Here is a 27,533-nt window from a genome sequence, read left to right on the forward strand (position 1 = left end):
TGCTCTTGGAGAAAGTTGCAGAGTAGCGGGGTATGAGGGGAAAGCAAAGAAAAAATACCCCTAGTTTTCTTATGTAGAGGCAGCTGCTGTCAGCATTTTAGATTCTTTTTTTTAACATAGTTGAGGTCAGACTCTATTCAGTTTTGCATCCTTTTTTTCTTCAGTTAATGAGGGAAAACGCTTATATTAAAAAGTTACGGCAAACTGTAAAGTCTTTTAAAATAGCTGTATCATATTCTATTATATGGAAACATCATTTTGAGCTTAAGCCGAGATATTGAATCACTTTTAAAGTGACTTTAAAGACATGCACTCTTCCGAGTCATCTGGCACTACCTCTGAAGGTAAGATTTTATTGATGATGAGCGGAAAAATTAAAGGTTTCACAATATGCTAATACCTTTACTGCCCTCTTCTACTTTTATTTCTAAATCCCTTTGTAAGGTTTTAGAAAACCTGAAGGAATTTGAAACTGAAAGCGTCCTTTGCGAATATCTCATCTGCTCCCTTATTGTCGACTTGCCATCCTAGTGGTCGTGAGACAGATGATGTCCAGTCACTTTTTCCTCTGGATATTTCCTCATTTTACTTCCTTTCTGAGCATGATTGCATGCTATAATTTTTCAGTCGTCAGCATCCTCACTGAGATCAGCTGAAAAAGTAGAGCCACACTGAACTCCGTTTTTGGGAATTCACATCCCACGTGGTGTGTGGCCAGGATTCTTATAAACACGTGCTCTTTCTCCAGCTTGTGGTACAGACTACGGTGCAGTTTGGATTCCTTTGAGCTGACTCTGTTGCATGTAGAAAATGGTCCTTATTTCAAGGGCAGAATTGAATATTTTGAACTTTTCCAGGTGGTAAAATAAGTAATGAAATTTGGAATAACTTCACCCATGCCCATTAACCTTTCTTGTAAGCAAAGAAGAAAAGAAGGCAGTAGGCGAGGAATAATAACAGCTAACATTTCTGAGCTCTTACTATGTGCCGGGCATTAGAACCAGTGTCTGCATGGGTTTACTAGTTCAATACTATTAGCGTTCCCACTTTATAAATGAAAAAACCCGAGGCTCTGAGAGGTTAGGTAACTTGCTCAAGGTGATTTGGATGGAAGCAACCAGTCTCCCAAACAGACTGCACTGATAATTCAGATGTGTTCTCTAGAGCTTGGGAGAGTTTGTGGAACTGGTTTTTATTTTGTATTTTCTAATGTTGGAATACCTGGGTTAACATCAAGATGCAAGTATTTGAGGTTTCTTGAGAAGGTTCTATGGCTTCTGTGGTTTTAGGGACAGCTTGCTAACAGCCCAGCTGAGTGCAGACTTCTGTGTTAGAGGAAGGCGGAGCCCTCTCCTCTTGGGGCTACAAGTAGCTCCTGGGAGCCTCTGAACCCCCTTAGGAACCCCTGCTTTTCCCCAGTGAACTCCTTTAGAGCAATGGTAGGAAATCTGTGTTCAAGTTGATTTTTAGAATGGCTCCAGCAGCAGGAGGCTAGGGTTGGTTTTCTCCAACATCCTTAGGCCTAAAGCAGGGTTCAGGATTCAGAAAGCCGTATCATGCCCTTTCCCCATATCCAGCAGAGAAGCACCACGCCCACGCTGAGTCCGGACTGGCTACCTATGTAGCTCTCCAAACTCTGCTCCTACTAGTGGATGTCATTTATCCAAACCATGGAGTGAGATTCAGCCCATTTCCAGAAAGTTCTTCCTGCCTCCAAACTGTGTAACCTTTGAAGAGTCTGCCTTGACGCTAGTTTTTAAAGTTTTCGAGTGAAAAATAAGAGAAAACAAAAACAGGTCTTTTCTAAAGCCAAGCTCTATTTATACTCCCACAGAATGTTCAAATAAGGAAGAGGAGGCCATGAGAAGCCCAGGACAGGACCTGGGGCTGGAAGTGGGAGGGCAATGGACGCTGAGCTGAGGGAACAGACCAAAAAGTAAAGGCAGTGGGAACTGTCAGAACTTGAAAGTGGACTCCGTGGTTGGCTGTTGAGAAAGTCACGTTCAAGTTTACCCCCATCTCATTCCTTCCAGTGTGTGAGTGTGCAGGGACTCCCTGATTCGGAACAAATTCGCCCGTGTAATCCACAAATCTAGAACTCATGGTTCAGGCTGTATGCTTCTCTTACTACTTACATCAAAATCAGTAGATTGGAAACCAGAGAGTAATTTGCTTTAATCTTTATATTTCATTTTTATTATTACTCCTACTTACTGAAGCACAGTAAATGCTATTGGATAATTATCTTGCTTTCCTCGTGTGTGTGTGTGTGTGTGTGTGTGTGTGTGTGTGTGTGTGTGTGTGGTTTAAGTCTCCTTTGCAGCATTTCTTAGAAACTGTTGATGGAAAAAAAAAAATAAGTGAGAATTTTTGGTTTACCCTTTACCTGGTCAGCCTCACAGAGTGAGGTATAAGGAAAGAAATTTCGTGTAAAGTATTTTAGCATTTTGAACACCCATGGCTTTCCCATGTCATGTTAATAGTAAAGAAAAAAAAAGAAATAGTCTTTTGTTTAATTTTTCTCCCCCTCATTTTCCTCACCAGGCTGTCTTTTCCGTGGACGGTGTTGTACTTGTAATGCAGCTAATTGTATGGTGTGGAAGTCTCACACACCATACATTTCAGGACTGTAGCTGGGAGGGTTGTTGTTGGTTTTTTTGTTTTGTTTGTTGGTTGGTTTTTTAGTATGCAGTGAAAATCCCAAGGCTAGTTAATCGCCTGCCATGAGGCTTCAGGAAGATGTCAACAGAAACAATATGTTGACACTCACTGAAGTTCTCCATTGGGGAAAATTTGTTTTCCACATGGGCTGCAGCTGGAAAAATCTGAAGAGCCCTATAACATCTTGAATGCTACTAGAGTATGTTTTTTCATTTAATAAATATTTATTGGGCACCTTTTATGTGCCAGGCACTGTTCTGGGTGCCAAGGATATAAAAGTGAACAAAACCAACAGTGCCCCTGCTCTCATGGTGGGAAGAAAAAGACAGAAAACAACTAAATGGATTAACCAGTAATGAAGTCATTTCACATGGTGATAAGTGCTGTGGAGAAAACAGAGTGATGTGTAGAGAGGGACAGTGGGGTATGGTAGAAAGGTGACCAGGGAAGGCTTCTCAGAGGAGGTGATATTTGAGATGGATGAAAGGGTATGTAAGAATATACATGGCAGAGGCTCAGGTTGACTTCAGATTAGATCTATATTAAGGTCGTATGCTGGAAGTAATAGATGAAAATCCACATCATGCCTGAGGAGTGTGTGTGTATTGAATGCATTTTCTCTTATGCAAAATTCAACCCATTTTGGGTTTCTGTGACTCACCGTTACTTCCTGAATCGCTTCACTTATCGTATTCTTTTCCGAGGCGGCCCAGCTCCAGTCTTGCTGGCTTTCTTTTCTGTGTTGATGTTGATGTGACTTTTGCAGTTAGAAGATCTAAGTGTTCCACCCATGCCCCTGTGCTGGGCTGGGCTCTGTGGGTTGGGGGTGGGGTTGGAGGTGATATTAACAGAAATCCAGAGGAGGAGGAGATCCTTCCTGTAGTCATCTGAGAGAGCCGAGGGCCGTGCTGAAGCAGAGACCCCAGTCCCTCTGTGCAGCACGTTGCTTTAGTAAAATTAAAGATGTGATGAAAATGGAAACTTCCTTGGGGGTACGGAGATCCTTCTCTGCATAATCTAGAGAAAGGAAAACCATTGGACCCACTCATCCTCAAACACTTTTAAAATTTAAATTGCATGTATTTATTTTTAAAGACAATACATTAACAGTGTTCAAAACTCAAAAGAACCAAGGTCACCCATTCTTGACTTCTGGGGCAACCAGTGGTAATGGTTTAGAGATATTTTATATATGTCTGCGAGCAAAAGGGGGAAGATAGTCTTTCTCCCCTTTTATTAAACATATATGTTATATATGTGTATATACATGTATATATACATATTTATTATAGCATGGTAAACATAACATATAATACATAAAGAGCTTTCTGATTCTTTTCATTGCTAAATAGTATTCCATTGCTTGCACCATAGTTTAGTTAACCAGGTCCCTATTGTTGGACGTTTCGGTTGTTTCAGTCTTTTGCTAGAACACATGATGCTGCAATATATACCTATTACATATATCATTATATATGTATATATGAGGGAGTGTGGGATCTAAGGGTATGTGCTTTATAATGTTGAGAGATAACGCCAAATTACCTTCCAGAGAAGTCTCGCTCCCACCACAATGAAGCGCACCCCTTTAAACCCAGCACCTGCAGTTATCAGGACAAGCTTCACTGCTGGCCTCTCGAGGTAGCTTGTTCAGGAAACTGGTTGGCAAATCCTGGTACATGTACACTTTGGTAATTTAAAGAGAAAAAAAAGCAAGCAAGAAAGGCTTCCCTGCCATAAGTCCAAGTTCTAGAGAGAATACTGATGCTTCATCTCTAAGGTATCAAGTAAATAAATCTGTATTGACCCAAATAAGATCTTTCTAGCCCCTTACCCATCTGTATCCACCATGCTCCAAAAATAAATAAAATAAAATAAGCTCTAATAACAACCGCAGTGCAGCTCCTAACTCACTTAAAATGGATGAGTGGTGGTGTTTTGTAAATTGTTTTTATTTACTTCTAAATTTTAAAGCAAATCCCAGACACTGTGTCATTTCACCCCCTACATATTTCATTATGCATCTCTAAAAAACTACGATCATTTCTTTAAATCACCATAATCATAAAGCTATGATTGCAAGTAACAAAATCATCAGTAATTCTTCAGAATTATCTAATATCAAGTCCATGTAACTAAATTTTCCTGATTGACTCAAGAATGTCTTTTTAAGATTGTTTTGTCCAAATTGGTATCTGAACAAGGTCCTCAAATGACATTGAGGTGGTTCTGTTTCTCTTAATCTGAGTGACCTCCTCCTATCCTATGACTCACCTCTGTTGACGTTTTGAGGAAAGGAAGTCTGTTGTCCTGTGGCCTGTCTCCCACCGTGGATTTGGCTGTTCGCTTTCTTGTGGCGCCGTTTAGCTCGTTCCTCTGCCCCTTCTGTCTCCTGATGCTAGGTGGAAGTTAGCACTAAGGCTTGATCAGATTCGGCTTCAGCTTTGTTGGCAAGAATGCTTCATAGGTGTTTCTGCCAGATGATGGTTTTAACGTGATGAATTCATCAAGAGAGATCTGGGCAGCAGCCTTCTCCTGAGCCTCACTTGAGAATGTTTCTATCGATCTTTAAATCTGGCTTCCTATCTCTCCCCCTCTATACAAGCACTTTCCAAGAACCTGATCAGCTGTTTGAATCTGAGCTGATTAATAAAGAATGTGAATTAGAGATGGGAAGACAGGAGCCTGGCAAGTTTGCACTTGGTCAGTGCCTGCCTGATGTCTCCCTGGGCTCATAGGTTTCTGTAGGCCAGGGTCTCTAATAGAACTTTCCATGATGATGGAAATGTTCTGTATCCGCACATACAATACGATAGCCGTATGTGGCTAGTGATTACTTGAAATGTGACTAGTGTGACTAAGGAAGTGAATTTTTAAGTTAATTTAAACTTAAATAGCCATGTGTGGCTAACGGCTACCGTATTGGATGGTGCAGCTGTAGAGTCATTTATAAATGACTTGAGGCACAGACCTTTCCACCTCCCTTTGGACCTAAATGCTGCTTTTCCTTTTGAAAAAGTCATATTTAATCTATTTAGTTACATTGATTTTACAGAGCTGCCACTGAACTTAGTGGTTCATGGGCTCCTAGTGAGCTACTAGTTGCACCAAATCCACCTGGGTTTGACTCAGAGCAGATGATGGAGGGAAATCACCATCGCAGGACAAAGCCAGACTCAGGCCACATCCTGAGCGCATGCGGGATGCTCTCCATGAGCCAAATTAATTTTTTTTTTTTTTTGCGGTACGCGGGCCTCTCAGTGTTGTGGCCTCTCCCGTTGCGGAGCACAGGCTCCAGACGCGCAGGCTTAGCAGCCATGGCTCACGGGCCCAGCTGCTCCGCGGCATGTGGGATCTTCCCGGACCGGGGCACGAATCCGTGTCCCCTGCATCGGCAGGCGGACTCTCAACCACTGCGCCACCTGGGAAGCCCTAATTTTTGATTAAATAGCGAAAATGTGCTTGCCATCAGGATGTGTGGTACAGGCATGTTATTGCTCAGTAGATGTGTGAAAGTAGACTTTGAAAAGAATCCCAGGTGCCAGTTTTTTCTTTTCACATCATATGCCCAATGTAACTGATGTCCACAGTAGTAGAGATATGAATATAGATATCATATCTGGATGTTTTCAAACTGACAAAATGTTGAACATCTTCACTTTCAAAAGCATTGTATTGTCTGGGGCAGAGGGGTAGGTACCAAGATGATTAAGACATGGTCCCTACCCAAGAGGTGCTTGTAATCTAGTAATAGGTTATTATCCATTGAGTATTGTTGATGTGCTAAGCATTATTCGTAATTCTCATTTGATCCTACAACACTGTGTATAAGGAAGGCATTGTTAGTTCCATTTTAGAGGTGAGGAAATTGAGTCCCAGGGAGGTTAAGTAAGTTGCTAGCTCAGAGGAGCACATCTACTTGAAGGGTAGAGCCAGGATGCAAATCTGAGACCAAGCTACCATTATATTTCTCCAGGATTAGGGTAATCATCTTCCGAGGAGTCTTCCTATCCATGCTTCAAACCCCACCTTCTCACCATGTGTTTCCTCTGCTCAAAGCCCTGCAGTGGCTCCGCATCTCTCACCTAGAGTAAGAGGCAAAATCTTTACACAGGCCAACAAGAACCTATATGATCCCCCCTGTTACCTCGCTGTCCACTCCTCTCTACCTCACTTGTTCTGCTCAGGCCATACTGGGCTGCTCTCACTTAGGGCTTTTGCACCAGTGGGTCACTCTTCTAAGAGTATGCTTTATCCACATATATCTAAATGACTCACTCCAGCATCTCCTGTTAGTCTCTAAATAAAACGTCACCTTCTAATGAAACGTAATGCTGAACACACATTTTCCATCTTTTTACCCCACTTAATTTTGACCTATATCACCTGCTAACGTATTTTTTTTTTATATTGGAGTATAGTTGATTTACAGTGTTGTGTTAGTTTCTGGTGTACAGCAAAGAGATTCAGTTGTACATGTATGTAATCTATTCTTTTTCAGATTCTTTTCCATTATAGGTTATTACAGGATATTGAATATAGTTCCCTGTGCTATACTGTTGGTCCTGCTAACGTGTTTTTTGTTTTTTGGCTGCGTTGGGTCTTTGTTGCTGCGCACAGGCTTTCTGTAGTCGTGGCGAGCGGGGGCTACTCTTCGTTGCGGTGTGCGGGCTTCTCATTGCATTGCGGTGCCTGCTGACATATTTTATAATTTACTGATTTGTTGTTAATTGTCTATCATTACACTCCCCCCACCCCAGCATGCACATGAATGTAAGTTCTATAAGGGCAGGGTTTCCCCACCATTTGTTCACTGCATTTTTGCAAACACCTACAATGTGGCAGATACATATAGTGGATGTTCAAGAGATGTTTATTGACTAAAGATGAGTGAAACTCAGGTATGTCCAACTTCAAAGCCACACTTACTTGTATTTTATATATAAATATGTACCTACTCGTTTAGGTCTGTTAAGTTGTCCTGGTTACTTGAAAACACAGAACTGTGTAGACCCATAGAGGAGAATCAGAGTAACCCATGCGGGTACCTGTCAGGCTGCCTGCCTTTAGTTTTAAGATCACTTGGCATAGCACTAATGACGCTGTCACTTGTGGCTTCTCATAAGGCCAGTTTTGGACAAAGAGCGTCCACATATGAGGATACTGCTTCAGCGCCGAAGAGTGGCTTTGTGTGTGTGTGTGCGTGCACCATGACTCTGTCCCCTACAAAAGCAGAAATCCAAGCTTGTTATCACCAGCCTTGTTGAAGGCTGAGATATGAGCCGATGATTAAGGAACGTGGTACCTTAGCCAGTGTAGGTAGTGAGGAAGAAAGGATGTAATCTTAGGATTAAGCCATAAGTTTTGCCACCCTGAAATTCAGATTATTTAATAGAAGTCATATTTCTCTTTTTTAAAAAATAGGTTATTCTTGGTGAGAATTTGACTTCTAATTGTCCGGAGGTTATCTATGAAATTAAAGAAGAAACACCTGTTTTCTACAAACTCGTTCCTCATCCTAAGAAGAATATCTACATCTATCTAACAGCTGGAAAAGAGGTAGGCAGAAATACTAGTTACTGTTTCTGTCTTATGAATACAAATTGTTTAATTGGTGTCATTATCGAGTGGTGAAGCTTTTCCTTTGAGCTACTGAGTTTAAACACTGCTGCAGGCTTCAAGAAGACGCGCAGTGGTTCACAGACATGGAATTAAAAACCTTACTGTCAGTAAGTAAGCAAGAATTATTACCTATGTAGACAATTTTATTATTGGCTATATTTACAGTGCAAAGTTTTCAGAGAAAGGTATGCTTGCAAATGGCAGTGTAATCAGCGAGGTAACTGAATTTACACATTGATCGTGTGGGCATTGAATGGCTAGATGCATTTATGAATAGACCCGACGGGATTGGCTTTGGAATTCGGGGTTAATATCAGGCCATAGTCTCATACACATTCATGAACCGGGAAATATGTGGCACTCACCCTCCCTCTCTTAATTTATCTGGCTGTTTTAGTTTTGCTTCTTGCTTCAGCTTACTGAAATAAAAAGGAAACCTTTTTACATTTTATTCATTTTTACAAAGTGCTTTCACCAAGGGAAGGAGGAGGGAAACTAATTGTTACTGAGTCCCTACTGATGCTGTGCTAGTTACTCTTCCAAAGAGGGTCTCTCTAGATGCATAGAATTGTACACACACACACACACACACACACACACACACCGCAAAGTATAATAAACAATGTTAATGAAATCTGTCAATAATCTAGTGAGATAAAAATTACCCTTGTTTTATATATGAAGAACTAGGACTAAGAGAGGTTAAATATCTTCTCAAGGATATAGATAGAGCCTTGTCAGGGCCAGGACTTAAATTCTACCTGATGTTAAAGCCCATGATAAATAGGATCAAACCCCAAATTTGTGAAAACCGAACAGGCAATTCTGGCATGGTTGTTTTGACCCATGACCATTTGAACATACAAGTGCAAAGAAGATAAGTGAGACGTACATAATTACATAATGGATATAACAGATGCCCTCGGCCCACCCTCATTTTCCATTCTTTTCCTCTCAGTCATCCTATGGAGAAGAGCAATGACATCCATCTCCATGTGCTGGCCACGTCGCAGCACTTTTTCGCTTCTGACACTCCTAAAAAGGCTATATTGCCTTTTGCATGTTGAAATGCCAGTTATTCAAAATGACCGCATTGAGATGGCCAGTGGATCTCATATACCTTTGTTCTTCACCATACAGAACCTTTTTGACGAGCTTGCTTCAACATTTAAACACTGTCTATTATATTTCTTCCCCAGGGTTCTCGTATTTGAAAGAATTTCGTCTACTCAACAAACTGCACTTATTAAGTAACAATTCCCATTCTCAGGCGTTATTTTTCAAGGGCATCTCAAAACGGCCACTCAGAGCGCTGACTGTGCTACCACACGGAGCTGATAAAATTCCAGCTCAAAGCAAAGACACTTGCAGCCTTGCCTAGTCTGTGCATGTTTTTCCAATCCGCTTTTTGAAACATTGCAAATAGCTCATAAATCCTTTCCCAGACCCCAAAACTGTAGGCTGAGAACCACAGTGAGAACCACCAGTAGTTGATAGGTCCTCACTTTCTGAAGGTGAAGAGTTCTAGTCTGGCCATTCAAAGCCTGAAGTCCCGAGAAGAGTTTTCCGCTGGGCATCAAAGCGGGTTATTCTTACCGTCTTCACTTAGATTCACTGCTAGAGATCCTATTAGTAAGACTTTGGTTCTCTGGTTGAGCCAGTATAAGCCCTAGAGAGACAAAACCTAAGGAAGGTCCCTTCCTAGACTCTTGGGGAGATAGTAACAGCCAAACTGAAATGCCCTGCTACATCCATAGAGTACTTGGTCATTAAAACAACCGTATGGAAATAGATGCATTGCTGTGGAATAGGCCCTGTAAATGTGTTCAGTTAGAGAAGCACGTCCAATGTAGTATTTATGGTGGCCTTTCTTTCACATAGTTATTTGTTTGTGTGTTTAAGTACATGTAGAGTCGTTCTCATAGAATGTTCTAGAGACTCATTTTCCACTCAATGTTCTGAGCAAAAGTGGTCCCAGGAGCAGATGATACTTACTGTACCACTCCTAGAGTATCATAATAGAGCATTCAAAGGCTCTCAGAAGCGTTGTGCTAAGGAAGCGTTTGCTTTTTCCCTGTGAGGTTTCACATGTTCGTTGGACCGTGGAAACTTTTTCTCATGTGGTAGCAATAGCCAGCATTTATTGAGCGTTTATTATGTGCCGGGCAATGTTGGTAATAACCCCGCAAAGTCAGCAGCACTATCACCGTTTCACGGGTGAGAAAACAAGGGTGGAGAGATTCCGTGACATTTGTGAAAATCCCCCAGAATTACAAAGATGTGCTGTGAGCTACAGGGAAGTGTCCACATTCTGGTTAATTCTGACTCAGGCTGGTGGTCTGCCCGCCACATCTGTCAGCGGCACCGGGGACTGTGAGATGATGGGCGGTGGTTATCCTCCACGAAGTCAGCTTGGAATGGAAGGGTATTCCTCGGGATAGCCCCTGCTTTTCTCACAAACCCCTTCTAGAACTCTCTATTTCTCTATATGTTTTAAGAAGTTACTTATGCTTTCTAGCAGGTACAGCTTCCTGGCTTAATGAATTCCACAGGTTTCCTGACTACGCTGTGGGATTTTGCCTGCAGAAAATGCAGCATGTGAGGCTCAGGTCCTCCCTGCCTCCCCCGCAACCCTGTTTGGAGGCTCTGCCGGCCTCCAGGGCGTGGGTCTGCCCAGCACCAGCGCCCACCTCAGGGGCTGCTGTTTTCTGACAACTGGAAGAGGCAGCTCTAGGGGCCAGGAATGATTGGAAAACTCCCCGTTTCTTTGATTTTCACCTCCAGTGGAGGGAGTGTGAGCGGGGAGCCAGGAGTGGAGGTGATGGGTCACCCCTAGGAGGGGTGTGGGAGGGTGGTCCTCATTTCCATGTCAAGTGCCAACCTCGTGCTGACACTCCAGGGCAGAGCCTCTTGCTTTCCCCAGACGCTCATCTTCAAGGTGCCATTGACTGTCACTGAAAACCAGGTGACCTGATTCCACGATCCTTGAAAATCACTACCGGCAGATCAGAAACCTGACTGTGGATCAGGCTCACCTGGGAGAACTCTTAGAAAGGCAGATTCCTAGGCCCCACCCCAGACCTACTCAGCTACAGCCTCAGCGGCAGGGGTTCTGGGAATCTGCCCTTTCAAAAGCTCCCCAGGAGACGCTGATAAACTGCTTCATACCCTAGGACTTGAGAACCGCTGCCCCATGTCATTACACGGATGTTCGGCGTCTGAGTGGATAAATGTCTCTTTGTGGCCCTTCATCAGATAAGGTGTTGTAGTTTTTCTGGTGTTGCTCATAATTCCATCTGAACTGCTGTCATCTTTATTTTTAGGTGAGGAGAATTCGTGTCGCGAACTGCAGTAAACATAAGTCCTGTTCGGAGTGTGTAGCAGCGACAGACCCTCACTGCGGTTGGTGCCATTTGCTGCAGAGGTATTTCCTGAGTTCTTTCTCACCAACTCACGATTTCGAAACAGTGTCATGCGGCTGCACACTTGTTGCCCTACTTTAAGGATCCGTGCCAGTGACCTGGGGGATGATCTCTGCGCCAACTAAAATACCAGTGTGTAATCTGAATTAATTCTCAGTGATGTTCCCAGTTGTGTCGGTGCCACTGAATCATTTGACCTGAACCACTGAGAGGGTCCCCAACGTGGAGGGCAGAGGTTGAGGGGGGTTGGGGGAAGGATACCGGTGTAAGTTGGAGCTGTCACTGTAGCTTTTACTTTCTACAGAGTTCTCCAAGACTGGAGAGAGATGCAAAATGTTCTCTGTCAGGGGAGATGAAAGAATAGGCGTGTTTGAAAATTTTCAGATGAATCCTCGTGATGTCACGTGTTTGGTTGGCTCCGTGGAAGCCTGATTATTGATGATGTTGTCTCTGGGTGCGCTGTACAGCTGTGCACAGGCCTGATGTGCACTCAGTCTCCGGGCAGAATCTGCCCAGCCTGGTCTTGAATTACGATGTTCACGACCCATCTAGGCCCAGGGCGACTTGTAGCGGCTTCCTCGCCATGGCAGCTCCCAATGTCGCTGGGACCGGCCTGGTTGGATTCGCTGTTGCCATGGCAACCCAGTACTCGGGCTTTTGCTATAGAAGCAAGGAAGAGAGAGCCTGAGCTGCAGCTCAGGCAGGGGGAAAAAAAAAAACACATAACAGTGTCTGTCAGTTTGGTGCTTTCAGTTTTTAAAGGTGAAAAAGGATAAGAAAGAGTAGAACAGGTGCAGAGAAGCTGAAGGCTAAACAAGGGGCAATTTAGGGAGAGAGAAGAAGACTGGGGGTAGAATTGGGGAGCCTTTGGGGGAGGAAGGCAAGAGCAATGAAGGGAGAGGGGGAAAATACAATATAAGCAAGAGGTTCGGGAAACAAACTAAAAATATGGGGCTGGAATTAATTAAGAGTTCATGGAGGAAGTCTGAAGCTGAGATGCAGCGAGACACATGATTGCCCTTCCTTTTGCTGGGCCTCCTTGCCGGGCTGTTTGCTTCAGAATCATCGGCAGACAAAAGAGGCAAGGCCAGAAAGATTCTCATGAATAATTGTAATTGGGTGGGAACGTTTTCTTCTTGTCGCTTGCCTAAGACTAGAGTTTAAGAAATTAACCGATCGTGAGCAGCACTGCATCGCCACACACCCACCAAGCAGGTCTGCCATAATCTTTCTGATCTGTTCCATTTATGTAGCTTCTCTGTCTATATTTGTAGAGCTCTGTGCAGGAGTTAATTCAGTGACAGCAGTGGAGATGGTGGTGATGGTCACAGTGGTGATGGTGATTAAATAGCCACGCGTAGCAGCTAGTGGCTACTCTTTTGGCAAACACAGGTCCGGCGTTCATAGGAGATGTCCGAGCTGGTGATAGGACCTTGGGGGTTAGTGGTATTCTGATGGTACGTCGTGAAGTCTTCAGACCAGATGAGGGAGGGAGTGTAGATTGAGAGGAGGATTAGTTGGAAAACTGAGCATCGAGGCGGTACAGTGTTTAGGGGTCAAGGAGATGAAGAAGTAACAGATGGGGAGAGAACAACCAGAGGGGAAGTGGAGAGACTAAAGAAGGTGGCCTGCTAGAAGCCCAGGGAGGAAAGGAGGATGGGAGTGGTCCATTGTGCCAGATGGTGCAGAGAGGTCAGGCAAGAGAGGAAGAGAATTGAGCCACTGGGCTTAGCAGGCGTTGACTGGTACGGTGGCAAGGACAGGAAGTGGTGCTAAAGCTGTAAGAGAAAATTAGAAAATTAGAAAATTTCCTCCGCTGAGAAAGCAGAAAAATGGAGTAGACGTTGGAGGAAAAGGTGGAGTCCAGAGAGCTTTGGGGTTTTCTTTAAGATACATGAAATAGCAGTGTGTTTCTGTGCTGTCGGGAAAGTTCCAGTAGAGAGAGAGAAACTGACGATACAGGAGAGAGAAGGGAGAATTGTGGGGTGTTGTCTTTCAGCAGATGAAAGAAAATATGATCTTGTGTACCCGCGGGGGACCCAGCCTCAGCCAGGAGCATGGGACCCTTCATCCTTGGTCATGGGAGGGAAGGTGAAGAATATGGGCTCAGGAGCAGGTCGGTGATGGAAGCACGCACAGTGTCTTTGCATGTGGCTTTACGTCATTTTCAGTAATGTAAGATGGGTGAGGTGAGGGAGGAAGCCCTGGAGTTGGAAGGGAGAAGAGAGAGAAGGTATGGGACAGAGTGGAAGAGAGAACAGAGCCGGGAAAGGGAGAACAGTTGCCAGACGACATCAGGGCTCACTTGAAGTTAGTGGTCTTGCTTTTGAAGTGAGAGCAGTAAGCATGGGTTTGCTTCCACAAGCCATGTTTGGCTCCGTGGGCATAGAGGTAGGGTAGTGGAGAGTTAGATTAGCCAGAGGTGGGGCTTTGCCAGGAAATACATTCAAGCGGGGAAAGCGGGGCCCAGAGCTGAGGGTGCCTACGAGGGATGGACAGTGATATGGATTTGGGTACTTACAATAGTGGACCCTGGGCTCCAAGCCAGAAGTGAGCTCTAGGGAGGGACGTGAGGACACGAGAGGAGTGAGAGTTGTGGAAAGGTAGCCAGCTCTGTGCAGGGGAGGTTGTTTTGGGGTTTAAAACTTGTTGGAGGGCTTCCCTGGTGGCGCAGTGGTTGAGAGTCCGCCTGCCGATGCGGGGGACGCGGGTTTGTGCCCCGGTCTGGGAAGATCCCACATGCCGTGGAGCGGCTGGGCCCGTGAGCCATGGCCGCTGAGCCTGGGCGTCTGGAGCCTGTGCTCCACAACGGGAGAGGCCACGGCAGTGAGAGGCCTGTGTACCGCAAAACAAAAACAAAAACAAAAACAAAAACAAAAAAAACTTGTTCGACCTGGGGAACTGGAGAAGCGGTAGTGGTCAGACTATGGGGAACTTGAAATTAAGGTCATGGTGGGGGCGGAGTTATCGGTACTGGCAAGGTCTGGGGTGTGATTGTGTAGCTGAAATAGGATGAAGGACAAGATCATTGGAGAGAGGGTCAGGGAACTGAGGAGGGGTCAGAGTGTTCGGTGGACCAGTCACCAAGAAGGACTATGGGAGCAATGTTGGAGAGACCAAGGAGGCACACAGTCCAGAAAAGAAAGGAATTGCCCATGGGCGGGGTGGGCCATGGATGCTCTTGACGAGGAGAGGCCGGGGGGTCTGGCAGGTGGCCCGATGGTGTGAGCTTCCGAGCTGGGGAGTGCAGGGGATGGGGCCAGGCTTGGAAAGAAGGGAAGAAGATTCATCCCGAAGAGGCAGCAAGAGACAAGGAGGACCACTGTGATGAGGGAGAGGAAACAGCCAGCCCTTGGTGGGCTGCAGGGAAGCAGGGTCCTCGGGGAGAGAGCGTGGTAAGCAAGTCCAGCAAGATGGTGAAGGGAACAACTGGAGAAGTTGAAGACATCAGGACTGTTATTGATGATGGGCTGTGATAAAGGGATCCAGCCTTCTGGAAAAGCCTGCTCACGGCTTCCGCTGCTTCTGCTCTTGTCCCCTCACCCCCGCCCCAAGAGGAGTGGTCTTGTAAAAATCTAAACCGGATCATTTTACTCCCCAGCTTAAAAACCTCCACTGGCCTCCGTCGCAGAATTCAGTCTGACTCCCTTGCTCCCAGGGCCTGAATACAGGGCTTCCCAGAATCGGGTCCTTGGTTATTCTCAGACCTCTCATGCCACCCTCTCCTTCGTTCACTCGACCCCAGCCACACGAGCTTTCTTTCTGACTTAAGAATATGGCAGGCTTTTTCCTGCCTCAGGGACTTTTCACCTGCTGTTTCCTCAGTCTAGAAAATTCTTCCCCAAATGCTTCCACGGCTGGCTCTTTCTTGCTCATCAGGTCCCAGCATACATGTCTCCCTGCAATGACCCAGTCTGAAGTAGCCTCACCTCAGTCACAGTGACGTCACTGTTTATAGGCTTCCTGGCCCCATCACTATTTGAAATGATCTTCTTTCTCTGCCTCTTCCTTTATTAAAATGTAAGTTGCATGGGAACCTCGTCTTGTTCATGACTGTATCCCCAGAATCTAGAATGGTACGTGGTGCATAGTAGGTGCTTAAAAAATATATGTTAAATGAATGGAGTACACTGAGTGATTGGGAATCTCTACCAATGGCAGGCCGAGACGTGTGCATTAAGTATGTTAAAACATTCCGGATTTGTGGACTGATGGCCCTTCCCAGCCACGTCAGATCACTTGGTTTCAAACTGGCTTGGTTCTGACCTGAGATGAAATAAAACTAAGCCTCAGATCCGTGACTCATGTTAAGCTGTTAGTACCATTCAAAATTAGGAATTCTAAAGGGGGTTGTTTTCTTATAACTGTAGAGCATCCCACTGTGTTTATTGTAAGTGTCACAGATTTATTTAGAAAAATAATTTACGTTCTCTGTTGAGAAGGTTGGGCTTTATTTCATACACGTCTAGAAAGTGGATTTGTTGAGGTGGGGGGGGTGCAAGAAAATGATCTTAACTTTCTTTTGATCGGACGTTAAGAATAGGCATCCAGTATAAGCAGACAAAAAGCAATTAGATAAACAATGAGCTCTAAAAAGTCTAGTATTTTATTGTTGGAACCTCAAATCCAACCTATGCTGAATTTGTCTGTGTGGGTGGAAAGTGAATTTTTGCAGGCTGAATATCTTGGGTTTGGAAGCAGCTTCTCAGTTTCTCCCATATTGCAAAGCACAGCACATGTGTTTAGTTATGGATTTCCACAAAACTGGCAATCCGGAACCAATGAGCGGGTGAGGTTCCAAAAGTTCATTTGCAAGTTTGTTTGGCACTCGGAATGCATTTTCCCATAGAAACAATGTCATAAATTAAGGACTGATTCCCAAGTCAGCCCACAAAATTCAGTTTATCTAATTTCAACAAACATTTATTGAATCTCTACCAAGAACCCAAGAACCCAACGTGGGAAGTGAGATAACTAGGTGATACTGAGAGAAATCAGATGCCGTTCTCGGCCTTAAGGAATTCACATGCCAGCTAGGGAGACGGAGACGTCCATGGCCAACGTTCATTCATTCAGTCATACATCCCATCGACAGATATTTACTGAGCGCCTACTGTGTGCTTGGGATACTGTTCTTTCTTGCCCGCATGGAGCTTGCAGTCTAGTGAGGGATAGAGACAGTGTTGGTAGTCAGGTTTCTGCTCCAGTAATACTGTGTTAACAAACAGATTGTTAGTGACTTAGAAGACCAAAAATTTGTTTTTCTTGATCGTGGGTCAGCTTCAGCAGTGGCTGCAGGTGGAGGGTTTGATTCAGGTCTCCTTCACATGTCTCTCATCCTGCACATACTCTCCTCAAGGCAGGCAGCAGAAGCACAAGAGCCCAAGCTAAACTCTGCAGCACATTCAGAGCCTCCGCTCATGCCGTGTTTGCTGATATTCCATTGGCAAGCAAGCCACACAGCCAAGCCCAGCATCAGCGGGGTAGCGAAACATACGCTGCCTGCTCTAGTGGCCAAGGGTATGGGTGTGTTATTCCAGTACAGGAGAGATTGCAGAACTGGGAACAATAATCCGGTCTACCCTAAAAAGTTAAGGAGCTACCAATCTACTAATAAGTAAATAGAGAATAATAGGGTTAGCACAGAGGACGTGGAGGATTCCATGGGGACACATAAAAAAAAAACAAACAAACATCTAACCACCAAATAGCAAGTGTTGGCGAGGGCGTGGAGAAAAGGGAACCTAGTGCACTGTTGGTGGGAATGGACGTTTGTGCAGCCGCTATGGAGAACACTTTGGAGGTTCCTCAAAAAACTAAAAATAGAACCACCAGGTGATCCAGCAATTTCACTTCTAAGTATTTTTCTGAAGAAGATGAAACACTAGTTCAAAAAGATACATTCATCCCTATGTCCACTGCAGCAGTATTCACAATAGACAAGATATGGAAGCAGCCTAAGTGTCCGTCGATAGACGAATGGATAAAGAAGATGTGGTGTATATATGCACAGTGGAATACTACTCAGCCGTTAAAAAAATGAAATCTTGCCATTTGCAGCAACATGCATGGACCTAGAGGGCATTATGCTAAGTGAAATAAGTCAAAGAAAGACAAATATTGTATGATTTCACTTATATGTGGAATCTAAAAAACAAAACAGATGAACAAAAATAACAAAACAGAAACAGAGTCGTAGGTACAGAAACAGGTGGTGGCCCAGGAGGAAGGGGTTAGGGGGATGAGTGAACTTGGTGAGGGAAATTAAGAGGTACAAACTTCCAGTACAAAAAAATTAGTCATGGGAATGAAATGTACAGCATGGAGAATATAGTCAATAATATGGTAATAACTTTGTATGGCAATGGATGGTAACTAGACTTGTCGTGGTGATTATTTTGTAATGTATAGAAATAACCAAATGCGCCTGGAGCTAACATAGTGTTATAGGTCAGTTATACTTCAGTTACAAAGACAACAACAGGTACAGTGAAAATGAATCAATCAAAGAAAAGTAACCTAAACTTAAGGTCAGAGAAGGCTTCCTGGAGGAAGGGATGTCTAAGCTGAGCCTGAAGTGTGAGCAGATATCATCCAGGTAAAGAGGAAGCGGGGGAAGCTGAGGGAACAGACGGTGCCAAGGCTGGAAGCTGGAGGAGCGCCTGGCCTCATGGACAGTAGGGGAAGCGTGCGGTCTAAAGAGCGTTGGTTAATGAGGGCGGCCTGGTAGGCAGGGGCAGGGGAGGAGGGGCCTTAAAACCCACGTTAAAGCATTTGAATTTCGTTGGAAAGACTTTGGGAAGCCATCCCAGGGTTTCAGTCAGAAGACAGACTAGATCATTTGTGTGTTTCAGAACAAGCATTCTGGTGCAAGGTAGACTACAGATGACACCGCTGGAAGCCAGCAGGTCCCTTAGAAGGTGGTTGTAAACCAGGAAGAGATTGGGGTATGGATAGTGGGTATGGAAAGAAGTAGGTGGACTTAAGAGCTATTTGGAAGATAGAATTGACAGGACTTAGGGATTAATTGGATCCCCCCTTGAGTCTGACACACTAAAAATAGGGCCATAAAATGAAAAATACAATATCAAAGTGGCCACCGTTTTTCTGGAAGATGTATTCTTTCTCCCTCGATCTGAGTCCTCACAAAGAAAGTAAAGAAATGATACCAAACATACACTGGATTCCTACCGTGTTCCAGGCCTTGTACGAGGCACTAGGTTGGAGCCCAAAGCATGGGTACCCAAGTCAGATGGAGAAGGACTCCCAAGAGATGTGGAGCTGAGTCTCATAGGTGCAGGGGCTTTGCTGTTGAGATGATAGGGCAAAGAGTGTGGGTATCTGCCTTGTGTACCAGAGGGACAGAGGTGTCATTGACCGAGCCGGAATGTCGGAGAACTAGCCAGTTTGGGGTGCCCAGTGATGCAGGGGGATGACTTCCACACTGGCAGCAGGAAGAACGCAGACCTGGAGCCAGTGTGTGGTGTTGAATCCAGGCTTCTTTGTGACCTGCAAGTTTCTTATCTTCCCTGTGCCAGATCTCCTCTTCTGTAAAGCAGGGCTAGTAATGGTGCCTCCCTTGCAGGGTTGCTGAGAGAATTAAACCGGATGATGTGCATAAAGTCCTAGGCACAGTGCCTGTTCATAGCAAGCACTCAAGTCATGTTAGCTACTACTATGGCGGAAGCCCAGAGGAAGGAGCCGTTGGTTGTAACCTAGGTTGGGAAAGGCTTCAGAGAGGAGGTGGCATTAAAATTGGGTCCTGGGGAAGAGGAAAAAAATGGGTCTTGAGGCCTGAGTAGACGTTCGCTGAGGGAAGGAGCCGGTGAGAGGTAGTTCAGGGAGCGGAACCAGCACAATAAAGAGATCATTTTATTCTATTGTTTTGGCCATGCGACCTGTGGGATCTTAGCTCTCCGACCAGGGATCGAACCCGCACCCCCTGTAGTGGAAGCACAGAGTCTTAACCACTGGACCACCAGGGAAGTCACTACAATAAGAGATCTTTTAGGGGATGGCAAATTGAATCATGTTACCCCAGCGCTGGCTCTGGAAGCAAGGAAGTAGATGGGAGGGACCACGATGGGAAGGGCTCTGAGTTTGGACTCTATTAGTTGGTGCTGGGAACTTATTAAAGGGTTTTCAACAGAGGACTGGCACGATAATATTTGTGTTTTTAAAAGATGATCCTGATGGCATTGTATATAGAACATGAAGTGCGTTAACCCAAGCATTAATTGTACCACACTTGCCACTCCTACCCCCTCTAGGGTCACTGTCTTCTAGTATATTTTATAAAGACTGAGTTGATCTCACGTCTCTTCCTGAGTCATCTACTTAGCGGCTGTTTCTCCAAATTTCACATACCTCTCCACTTCTCCCACCACCACCATGGGCTCCACTTGCGGTCCCAATCACGTAATGGAACCAGGGCTGGGTCCTCTTCAGAAAACGGGCCACATAGGAGAGGCCACACTCATCTTTATTGTCCATCCCAGAATGCCCCACCCTGCCCAGGATGTGTTCAGGGCGGGGACAAAGGCCCCAGGTGTGCGAATTATAAGGTATCTGTGCGCTTCCCTCACTTGTTTGTATAAATTTAACATTTACTCATATCCTTCTGCATGCTTCCACGTTTACAGTTAGAAGACTTCCAAGCAGCCCCTGGTAGCAGTTTTTAGGTTTTCATCTGCTGGCTGGCTGTTCAACACGTGACCCTGTGAACGAGGTCATTTCTCAACCTGGTCTGACAACAGACTTTCTGAAAGCGTTGGGGTAGCAGAAGGGGATTTGAACACTGGAGAGAAAAACTAAAATCTGCCTGCTAAACATATTCATCCTCAATACCCCAGAGTAATAAGCAAAAAGAATTCAATGATTTGCTTATGGACAAACCCAGTTCCTTGCATTGCTCTCCTGTCTTGAGGTCTGTCTTCCCTCTCTCTCCCAAGAGACATTCCTTCCTCAAGCCTCCCCAGGGCCAATCAACCACCCTAAGGCCTATGAGCTGCTATTGCCTGAAAACTTGACCAAGACAACGCCTGGTGCATGGTAACCCATCGCCACATTCTTCTGAAACCTGAGTTACTCTGGTTCGGTCTGCCATCATGAGACGCGGGCACTATGTAGCAGAGAAGGCCCCTGAGGGCTTTTCAGTAGAGGAATCCATCAGAATGTGGCCACTTATCCTTCAGAAAGCTATTACAGGGCCCCTTCTCCAGGAAGCCTGCCTTGAGTCCAGGCCCAGCCAGGAGGCAGGGTCACCATGCATGGAGGAGAATATGCTTACCACACATCAGATGCTGTGCCCTGAATGTTCCATGCATGTTCCGTTTAGTCCTCCTGGTACCTTGTGAAGAAAGTACTATTACAATTCCCACTTTTGAGAAGAGAAAACAGCCTTAGGTTTCTATATTCATTTCCTACTGCTGCGGTAGCAAATCACCACAACCTTGCTGGCCTAAAACAACATACATTTATTATCTTGCAGTTCTGGAGGTCAGAAGTCCGCGGTGGGTTTCACCTTGGGCTAAAACCAAGGTGTAGAAAGGTCTTCGTTCCTTCTGGAGGCTGTAGGGAGAATCCGTTTCCTTGTCTTTTCTAGTATCTGGAGGCAGCCTATGTTCCTTGGCTTGTGGCCTCTTCTTGCATCTTCAAAGCCAGCAGTCTAGCCTCTTCAGATCTTTCTGGCTCTGAATTCTGTCTCCGTCATCACGTCTCTTTTGCTGACTCTGACCCTCCTGCCTCCTCTCATGCAGCCTCTTGTGATTACTTTGAGCCCACTCGGATAATCCAAGATAATCTCCCCATTTTGAGATCCTTAATCACATCTTTGAAGTCCTTCTTGCCATGTAAGGTAACAAGTCCCAGGGATTAGGACATAGACATCGTTGGGGGCCATTAATCTGCTTACTACAGGTTGTGTACGTAGTGGAACCAGGATTCAAATCTAGGCTCAGCTCTAACTCCCAAGCCAGTACCTTTCCCTACCACTATAGTGAAAGGGAGGAGAAACAAAGGAGACATTATCCCTCATGGTGGTGGGAGGAGAGGGCAGAGCCTGGTCCAAATGGACCCACCATGGATGACTGGTTTAAATATGGAACTCCGGGCCAACCTGAGTTATAGAAACCCTTCCAGCTTGAAAGTTTAAGCATCCATGCATTCACTTAACAGATCTTTATTGAGTACCTAGTGTGTGTCAGACACGGTTCTAAGCACCAGGATTCTCTAGCAGTGAACAGCTCAGCCCCAAATCTTTGCCCTCATGGGGGTCCTTCTAGTGAGCTGTGTTAGTTTCCTAGAGCGGCCATAGCAAGTGGTCACCAACTCAGTGGTTTCAAACAATGCAGATTTATTCTCTCACAGTTCTGGAGGCTGGAAGTCCAAAATCAAGTTGTTAGCAGGGCCACTTTCCCTCTGAAGGCTCGAGGGCTGAAACCTTCCTCTCCTCTTCCAGCTCCTGGTGGCTCCTGGTGTTTCTTGCCTCTGGCAGCGTATCTCCAACCTCTGCCTCCATCTTTATGTGGCCTTAAATGTCCTTCTCCTCTCTCTTGGCAGAACACTAGTCATTGAACACCTTAAATCCAGGACGATTTCATCTTGAGATCCTTAACTCGTTACATCTGCAAAGGCCCTGTTTCCAAATAAGGTCACATTCTGAGGTTCCGGGTGGATGTGAATTGTGGGGACCACATTATTCGACCCACTACGTGAGGGGGGATGGACAGTGTGAAAATAAAGAAGAAAATAGCATGTCAGATGCAATCACTGTTAGGAAGAAAATTAAAGCAAGGAGAGGGTAGGGCACGCTGACTGGAGGCAGGGGAGGTTAGTTTCAACCAGAGGATCCTGGAAAGCCTCATGGAGAAGGGGACAGCTGAGCAAAGACCCAAAGGAGCACACTCCACTTTGGGGATGTCCCCCTTCGTAGGCTACGGCCTCATCTAGCCGAGTGGCTGGGAAGACAGTTTGAGGTGAAAGATGGTTCTAATTCTGCATCTGTCCCTCCTTTCCTTCCAATCCGGGATGTGTCCTCGTGCCTGAAGTCTGTGCAGTGACACTCCTTTATGGTCCAGTGCAGCTCTAATGGCAGCGATCATCATAATAATGGGGTTTTGGGGTGGCCCCACCTCCTTGTGTGAGGACCCCATTGTGCCAACTAATTGTGTAGAAGCAAGTGGGACAGCTGTCTGTGGGGTGGAAGCAGTGGGGAGCAGAGAGGAATATGTTATTCGGGCCTGGGGGCATCACTGAATTACCCTGGCAGAGGCCAAACCCGGGCATCTGGGTTACCGAAGATGCTGAAAGGGATTTGGGGGCCTTCTCACGCTGGGAGGGGCGGGTCTTGGGTGGACATGAATCCCCTGGGTTCTTCATCATCTTTGCCAGCTGTTAGAAGAGCTGGGAGTATTTCAAAGCAGAAGGTGAAGAGGGGTTGAAACTATGAAGGCGCCCAGCTCTTTGCGCCTGGACAGCTGACAGTGGCTGGCACAGGGAGAACGCTTACCGTACTCAGAAGCCAGTTTTGTTTTTGGTCCAACCTCAGCCTCCAAACTACTTATCTTCGCATCTCTTTAATTGATGTAGCCTGACTCAAGCAGGTACTGTTAGGAACACCCCTTTTGGTAAATATATGTTTTAATGGAATAGATTTTTTGTTTTGAAATGACCTTATCTCAGGCAGCAAGCAATTTTGTAAGTATGTATCGATTGGCTTTTAAAAATTCTTCAAATGTTTTCACTTGTCTTGGTGACCTAGTACTTGTCCTGTTCCCAGCAACTCCTCCACATTCAAACAGATGTTCATATCTTCATTGGAAGCCTTCCTGCCAGTCTTTTGTGTTTTTGCTCTTGTGATGTTTTGTAACATTTGGGCACTTGTATCCCGCTCTATGGAGAATGGACCATTTCTGAAATGCCCCATGTGGGATTCAGTATTGCTCTCTGGAAGATGGGGTTGTTACCGCTGCCAGCTGTTTACTGGTGGGGAAACTGAGGTCCTAAGAGGCTAAGGAATGTGTTCGCTGTTACAGAACAAATGTGTGGGAGAGCAGTTTGGAACCCAGATCTTCCTGACTCAAGAGACATCATTTTCCCATCTTTATTTCCTTGCTACCTGTTTTTTACGAATGCCTCCCTTAAATTCTTCAGTTCAGGGTTTGCATTTGGAAATTAAATCACCAACTTTTAGTGCACTCATCACCCACCAAAGAACCACATGGGGTGAAGGCCACAGCTCCCTTTTGTGTGAGTGTTTCAGTCTGCAGATGTGTTTTACGTGTGCTAAATAGCTCCCAGTTTCAAGACAAAGGTTGGTTTTCCACCACTCCAGTTAACTGGCCAGCCCAGTGAACAAAGATCAGTGAAACAACTTAATGCTGGTATCGTGGAGACACGGACAAGAACTTAGTCACTTGAAAATTTAATTCTTAATCCAATTTAGCTAACGCTTGTTGAATACCAGGCCAGATACTAGGCCCTGGGGAAACAAAAATGAATGAGGCTCTGCCTTGGAGAAGCTCACAGGTTAGTGTGCGAAGCAGGCACTGACCAAATAATTTCAATATGCCGTGGAAAGTGCTCTCATAGCTGGTGCTCAAGGCATAGGGAGACCCCAAGAACCCTTGGGAGGAGGAGGGTTGTGATTAAGAAACTTCCAAGGGGCTTCCCTGGTGGCGCAGTGGTTAAGAATCCGCCTGCCAATGTAGGGTACATGGGTTCGAGCCCCGGTCCGGGAAGATCCCACATGCCACAGAGCAAATAAGCCCGTGCACCACAACTACTGAGCCTGTGAGCCACAACTACTGAACCCACGAGCCACAACTACTGAGCCCGCAAGCCACAACTACTGAAGCCTGCACACGTAGCCCATGCTCTGCGACAAGAGAAGCCACCGCAATGAGGAGACTGCACACTGCAACGAAGAGTAGCCCCCGCTCGCCTCAACTAGAGAAAGCCTGTGTGCAGCAACAAAGACCCAACACAGCCAAAAATAAATAAAAATAAAATAAATAAATTTATTTTTAAAAAAAAGAAACTTCCAAGAAGCCGTGAGCTGTGTCTGCCTCCTTACATGGAAAAGGCAGGCTGATTGTTGACCTGGTGTACGTGAGCAACGCAGAAGGCAGTCTGGTTACCCCTATTGCCCAGATCCCTCTTGCATCTCTATGATTTTGTGTGTGTGTTTGGCTTATGTCATCCAAACCTTTTACCTAAATTCTGTTTCACTTGCCTGTGTAATAAATATAATAACAACGATTATACTAATATTTACTGAGGCATTATTGGAAGCCTCAGTTAAATAGATGTACATTTTTGAAACAGCTCCATGAGATAGAAACAATTATCTGCGTTTCTACAGTTGGAAAGCCGGAGACACAAGTGTGAGGGCATGTGATTTGCCCAAGGTCACTGGCTTGTAACTGGCAGACCCACTCTACTCTCCCCTTCCTTCACTGAAGTCTAGCCAGTCTGGTCTTTAATCAGTTCCTTGCAGAGACCAAGCTTTCAGTGAACTCAGGGTCTTGGCACATGCTGTTCCTTCTGCCTGGAATGCTGTTCCCACTACTCTTGATGTGGCTGGATTGTTGTCATCTTTGAAATCTGAGCTGAAATGCCATCTTTCTTGACCAGCCTATCTGAAGTAGTTCCTTCCTGCTATATTTTTGATTTCTGCAGAAGACCTACCTCAGTTTGAAACTATTTAAATTATTGTCTGCTTGTTTGGTTTTTGTCTGTGTGCCTCAACAGAATATAAGCTCATTAAGAGGGGAGCTTTAACTGGCTTAGGCATTCATGTGTCCCCAGTGCCCAGTGTTTGATGTCTTGTGGGCACTCAGACAATATTTGTAGAAGGAATACTAGATATGGCACTAGGCCCTGGGGGTGCCAAGGTGAATAAGGTTAGCCTTTTCCTTGGGGATCTTATAGTCTGGTCAGAGAGACAGGCAATTAGCAACCAATGCATTGTGCTTTGTAACATTTGTAAGGTGCCCATGGGGACACAGAGGAGGGCACGACTGCTTTGCCTGGAGGCTGGGTAGATGTGGAGGAGGTGACATTGAACTAGGAACACCGTTTCACCAGTACTGCAGGCCCTGGGGCATTCTGCACATGCCAGGAAGAGCTGGGCAGTTTTCACTGCATGTGTTTATTAAGTAACTGCTCTCTGTGAGGCACCACGCACTAGATATTAGCGACCGATGTATTTAGGAGCTTGTAGGCTAGAGAGACAGACTTATCAACCCATGATTGCCTGGGGATGAGTTTGGAGAGGAAAGCAGGAGCTCGATCATGGTATTGGGTACTGAGATGAGTGTGGAAATGTGTGTTCTAGGCCACCGGTCATGAAAGTGATGTAGGTAGAGGCGTTTGGTGTAAGTGAAAGGGTGCCACTGAGGGTTCCTAAGTAGGAAGTGGTGTGATCAGTTCTGTCCTTGAGAATACCTAGATGTTGTTGTGGAGGCTGACTGTAGGCAGGGAGGAGGGAGGCCCATCAGAAGGCTGCTGCAGGAGCCTAGGTGAGAAGTGATGGGTGAGGCGGACTGCAGGAGATAGTATAGAGAAATGCTTGGAATTAATAGGTCACAATCAACTGGTATGAGAGATGAGAAAAAAAGAGTAAAAAAAGGCCCGAAGTTTTCTAATTTGATCTTCCGTTTGGATTATTACTCATTAACTGAGATCAGGCAGTGTTTCCCAACGTGCATGGCTAGAACTTCTAATCCCTCAACAAAAACGTTGGAAGATGGTGCATCATCCGTTTCTGTCTTGGAAAGTTACAAAGCGCACAGGCATATTCAAGGCTCTGAGAAGTCCTGCAATAGAGAAGACCATTAATTTTATTTAGTGTTTCCCAAATTTCTTGACCCTCCTTTAACACTAACACCTAAAACAACCCGAAGGACACACTTTGAGAAATGCTGAGAAGTGGAATAAAACCTATATTTTCCTGTAAGGCCCAAGCTCTGGGAGGACATATTTACTTTTATCTTGGCATTCATGACATTGCTATGCCGGAAACCTTTGAACATTTTGAGACATTGGCACAGTAGTAAGAGTATGGATACCAGTGCCAGACTGCTGAGATTCATAGCATGCTAACCTCTCCGTGCCTCAGTTTCCTCGTCTTTGAAATGGAGCCAATAACAATACCTACTCCCTGAGGTGGTTGTAGGATCAACGAGTTAAGTCCCGGAAAGTCTAGAAACAGTGCCTGGCCCCTGGGGAGGGCTCAGTGAGTGAGAGCCCTTATGAGGGGCATTACAGGGTAGGAGATGAGACCATGGACTCGGAAGCTGCACTGCCTGGTTTGGTATCTCAGCCGCTCTGCTTCCTAACTCTGTGACCTTGGGAAAACAATATGGAGGCTTCCGTGCCTCAGTTTCCCCCAGCTGTAAAGCAGGGAAATTTGTTGTACCTACTTCATAGCTTTGTGAAGAATAAGTGGATCAAATCATGTGAAAGAACGTCTCTTGGCAGGTGAGGTGTTTTCACTTAAAAAAAACAAATCTTCTAAATTGTCTCTGTTATTAGCATCATTTTCTTATGTAGATTGGATCTTCATCACTGGAGCTGAAATTCAGTTTTTCAGCTTTCCCGGCAAGTTATTTTGGTCTCGTATTTTGGCATCCCCCTTGGCTGACTCTGGAGGCCTGCAATTCAGAGTTTAGTTTTTCACAGTGACTTCCAATTCTCTTCTTTTCAGTCGAGATTGGTTTCTCCATCTTGTGGACTGACAGCATTAATGAAAGCCCCCTGATTCTGGGGACCACGTGGCCCTTCCTCTGGACTCCGTGCCTTTCTGAAAAATGCAGACAGCTGTTT

At 45.3% G+C, this 27,533-nt stretch overlaps 1 protein-coding gene across 1 annotated transcript in view; it reads left to right on the forward strand.

Moving 5' to 3' along the window:
- The window catches only part of PLXNC1 (plexin C1), a 141,906-nt gene that overhangs the window by 22,189 nt on the left and 92,184 nt on the right, over nt 1–27,533 (forward strand). Inside the window, exons 3-4 of the mRNA XM_027107196.1 lie at nt 8,086–8,220; nt 11,607–11,707. Coding sequence (XP_026962997.1) covers nt 8,086–8,220; nt 11,607–11,707 — 236 coding nt within the window. The remainder of the gene's footprint in view (nt 1–8,085; nt 8,221–11,606; nt 11,708–27,533) is intronic.

This window comes from Aethalodelphis obliquidens, unplaced genomic scaffold, assembly GCF_003676395.1.
Source record: "Aethalodelphis obliquidens isolate GAN/ISIS:26980383/991018 unplaced genomic scaffold, ASM367639v1 scaffold8, whole genome shotgun sequence".
Lineage (NCBI taxonomy): Eukaryota > Metazoa > Chordata > Mammalia > Artiodactyla > Delphinidae > Aethalodelphis > Aethalodelphis obliquidens.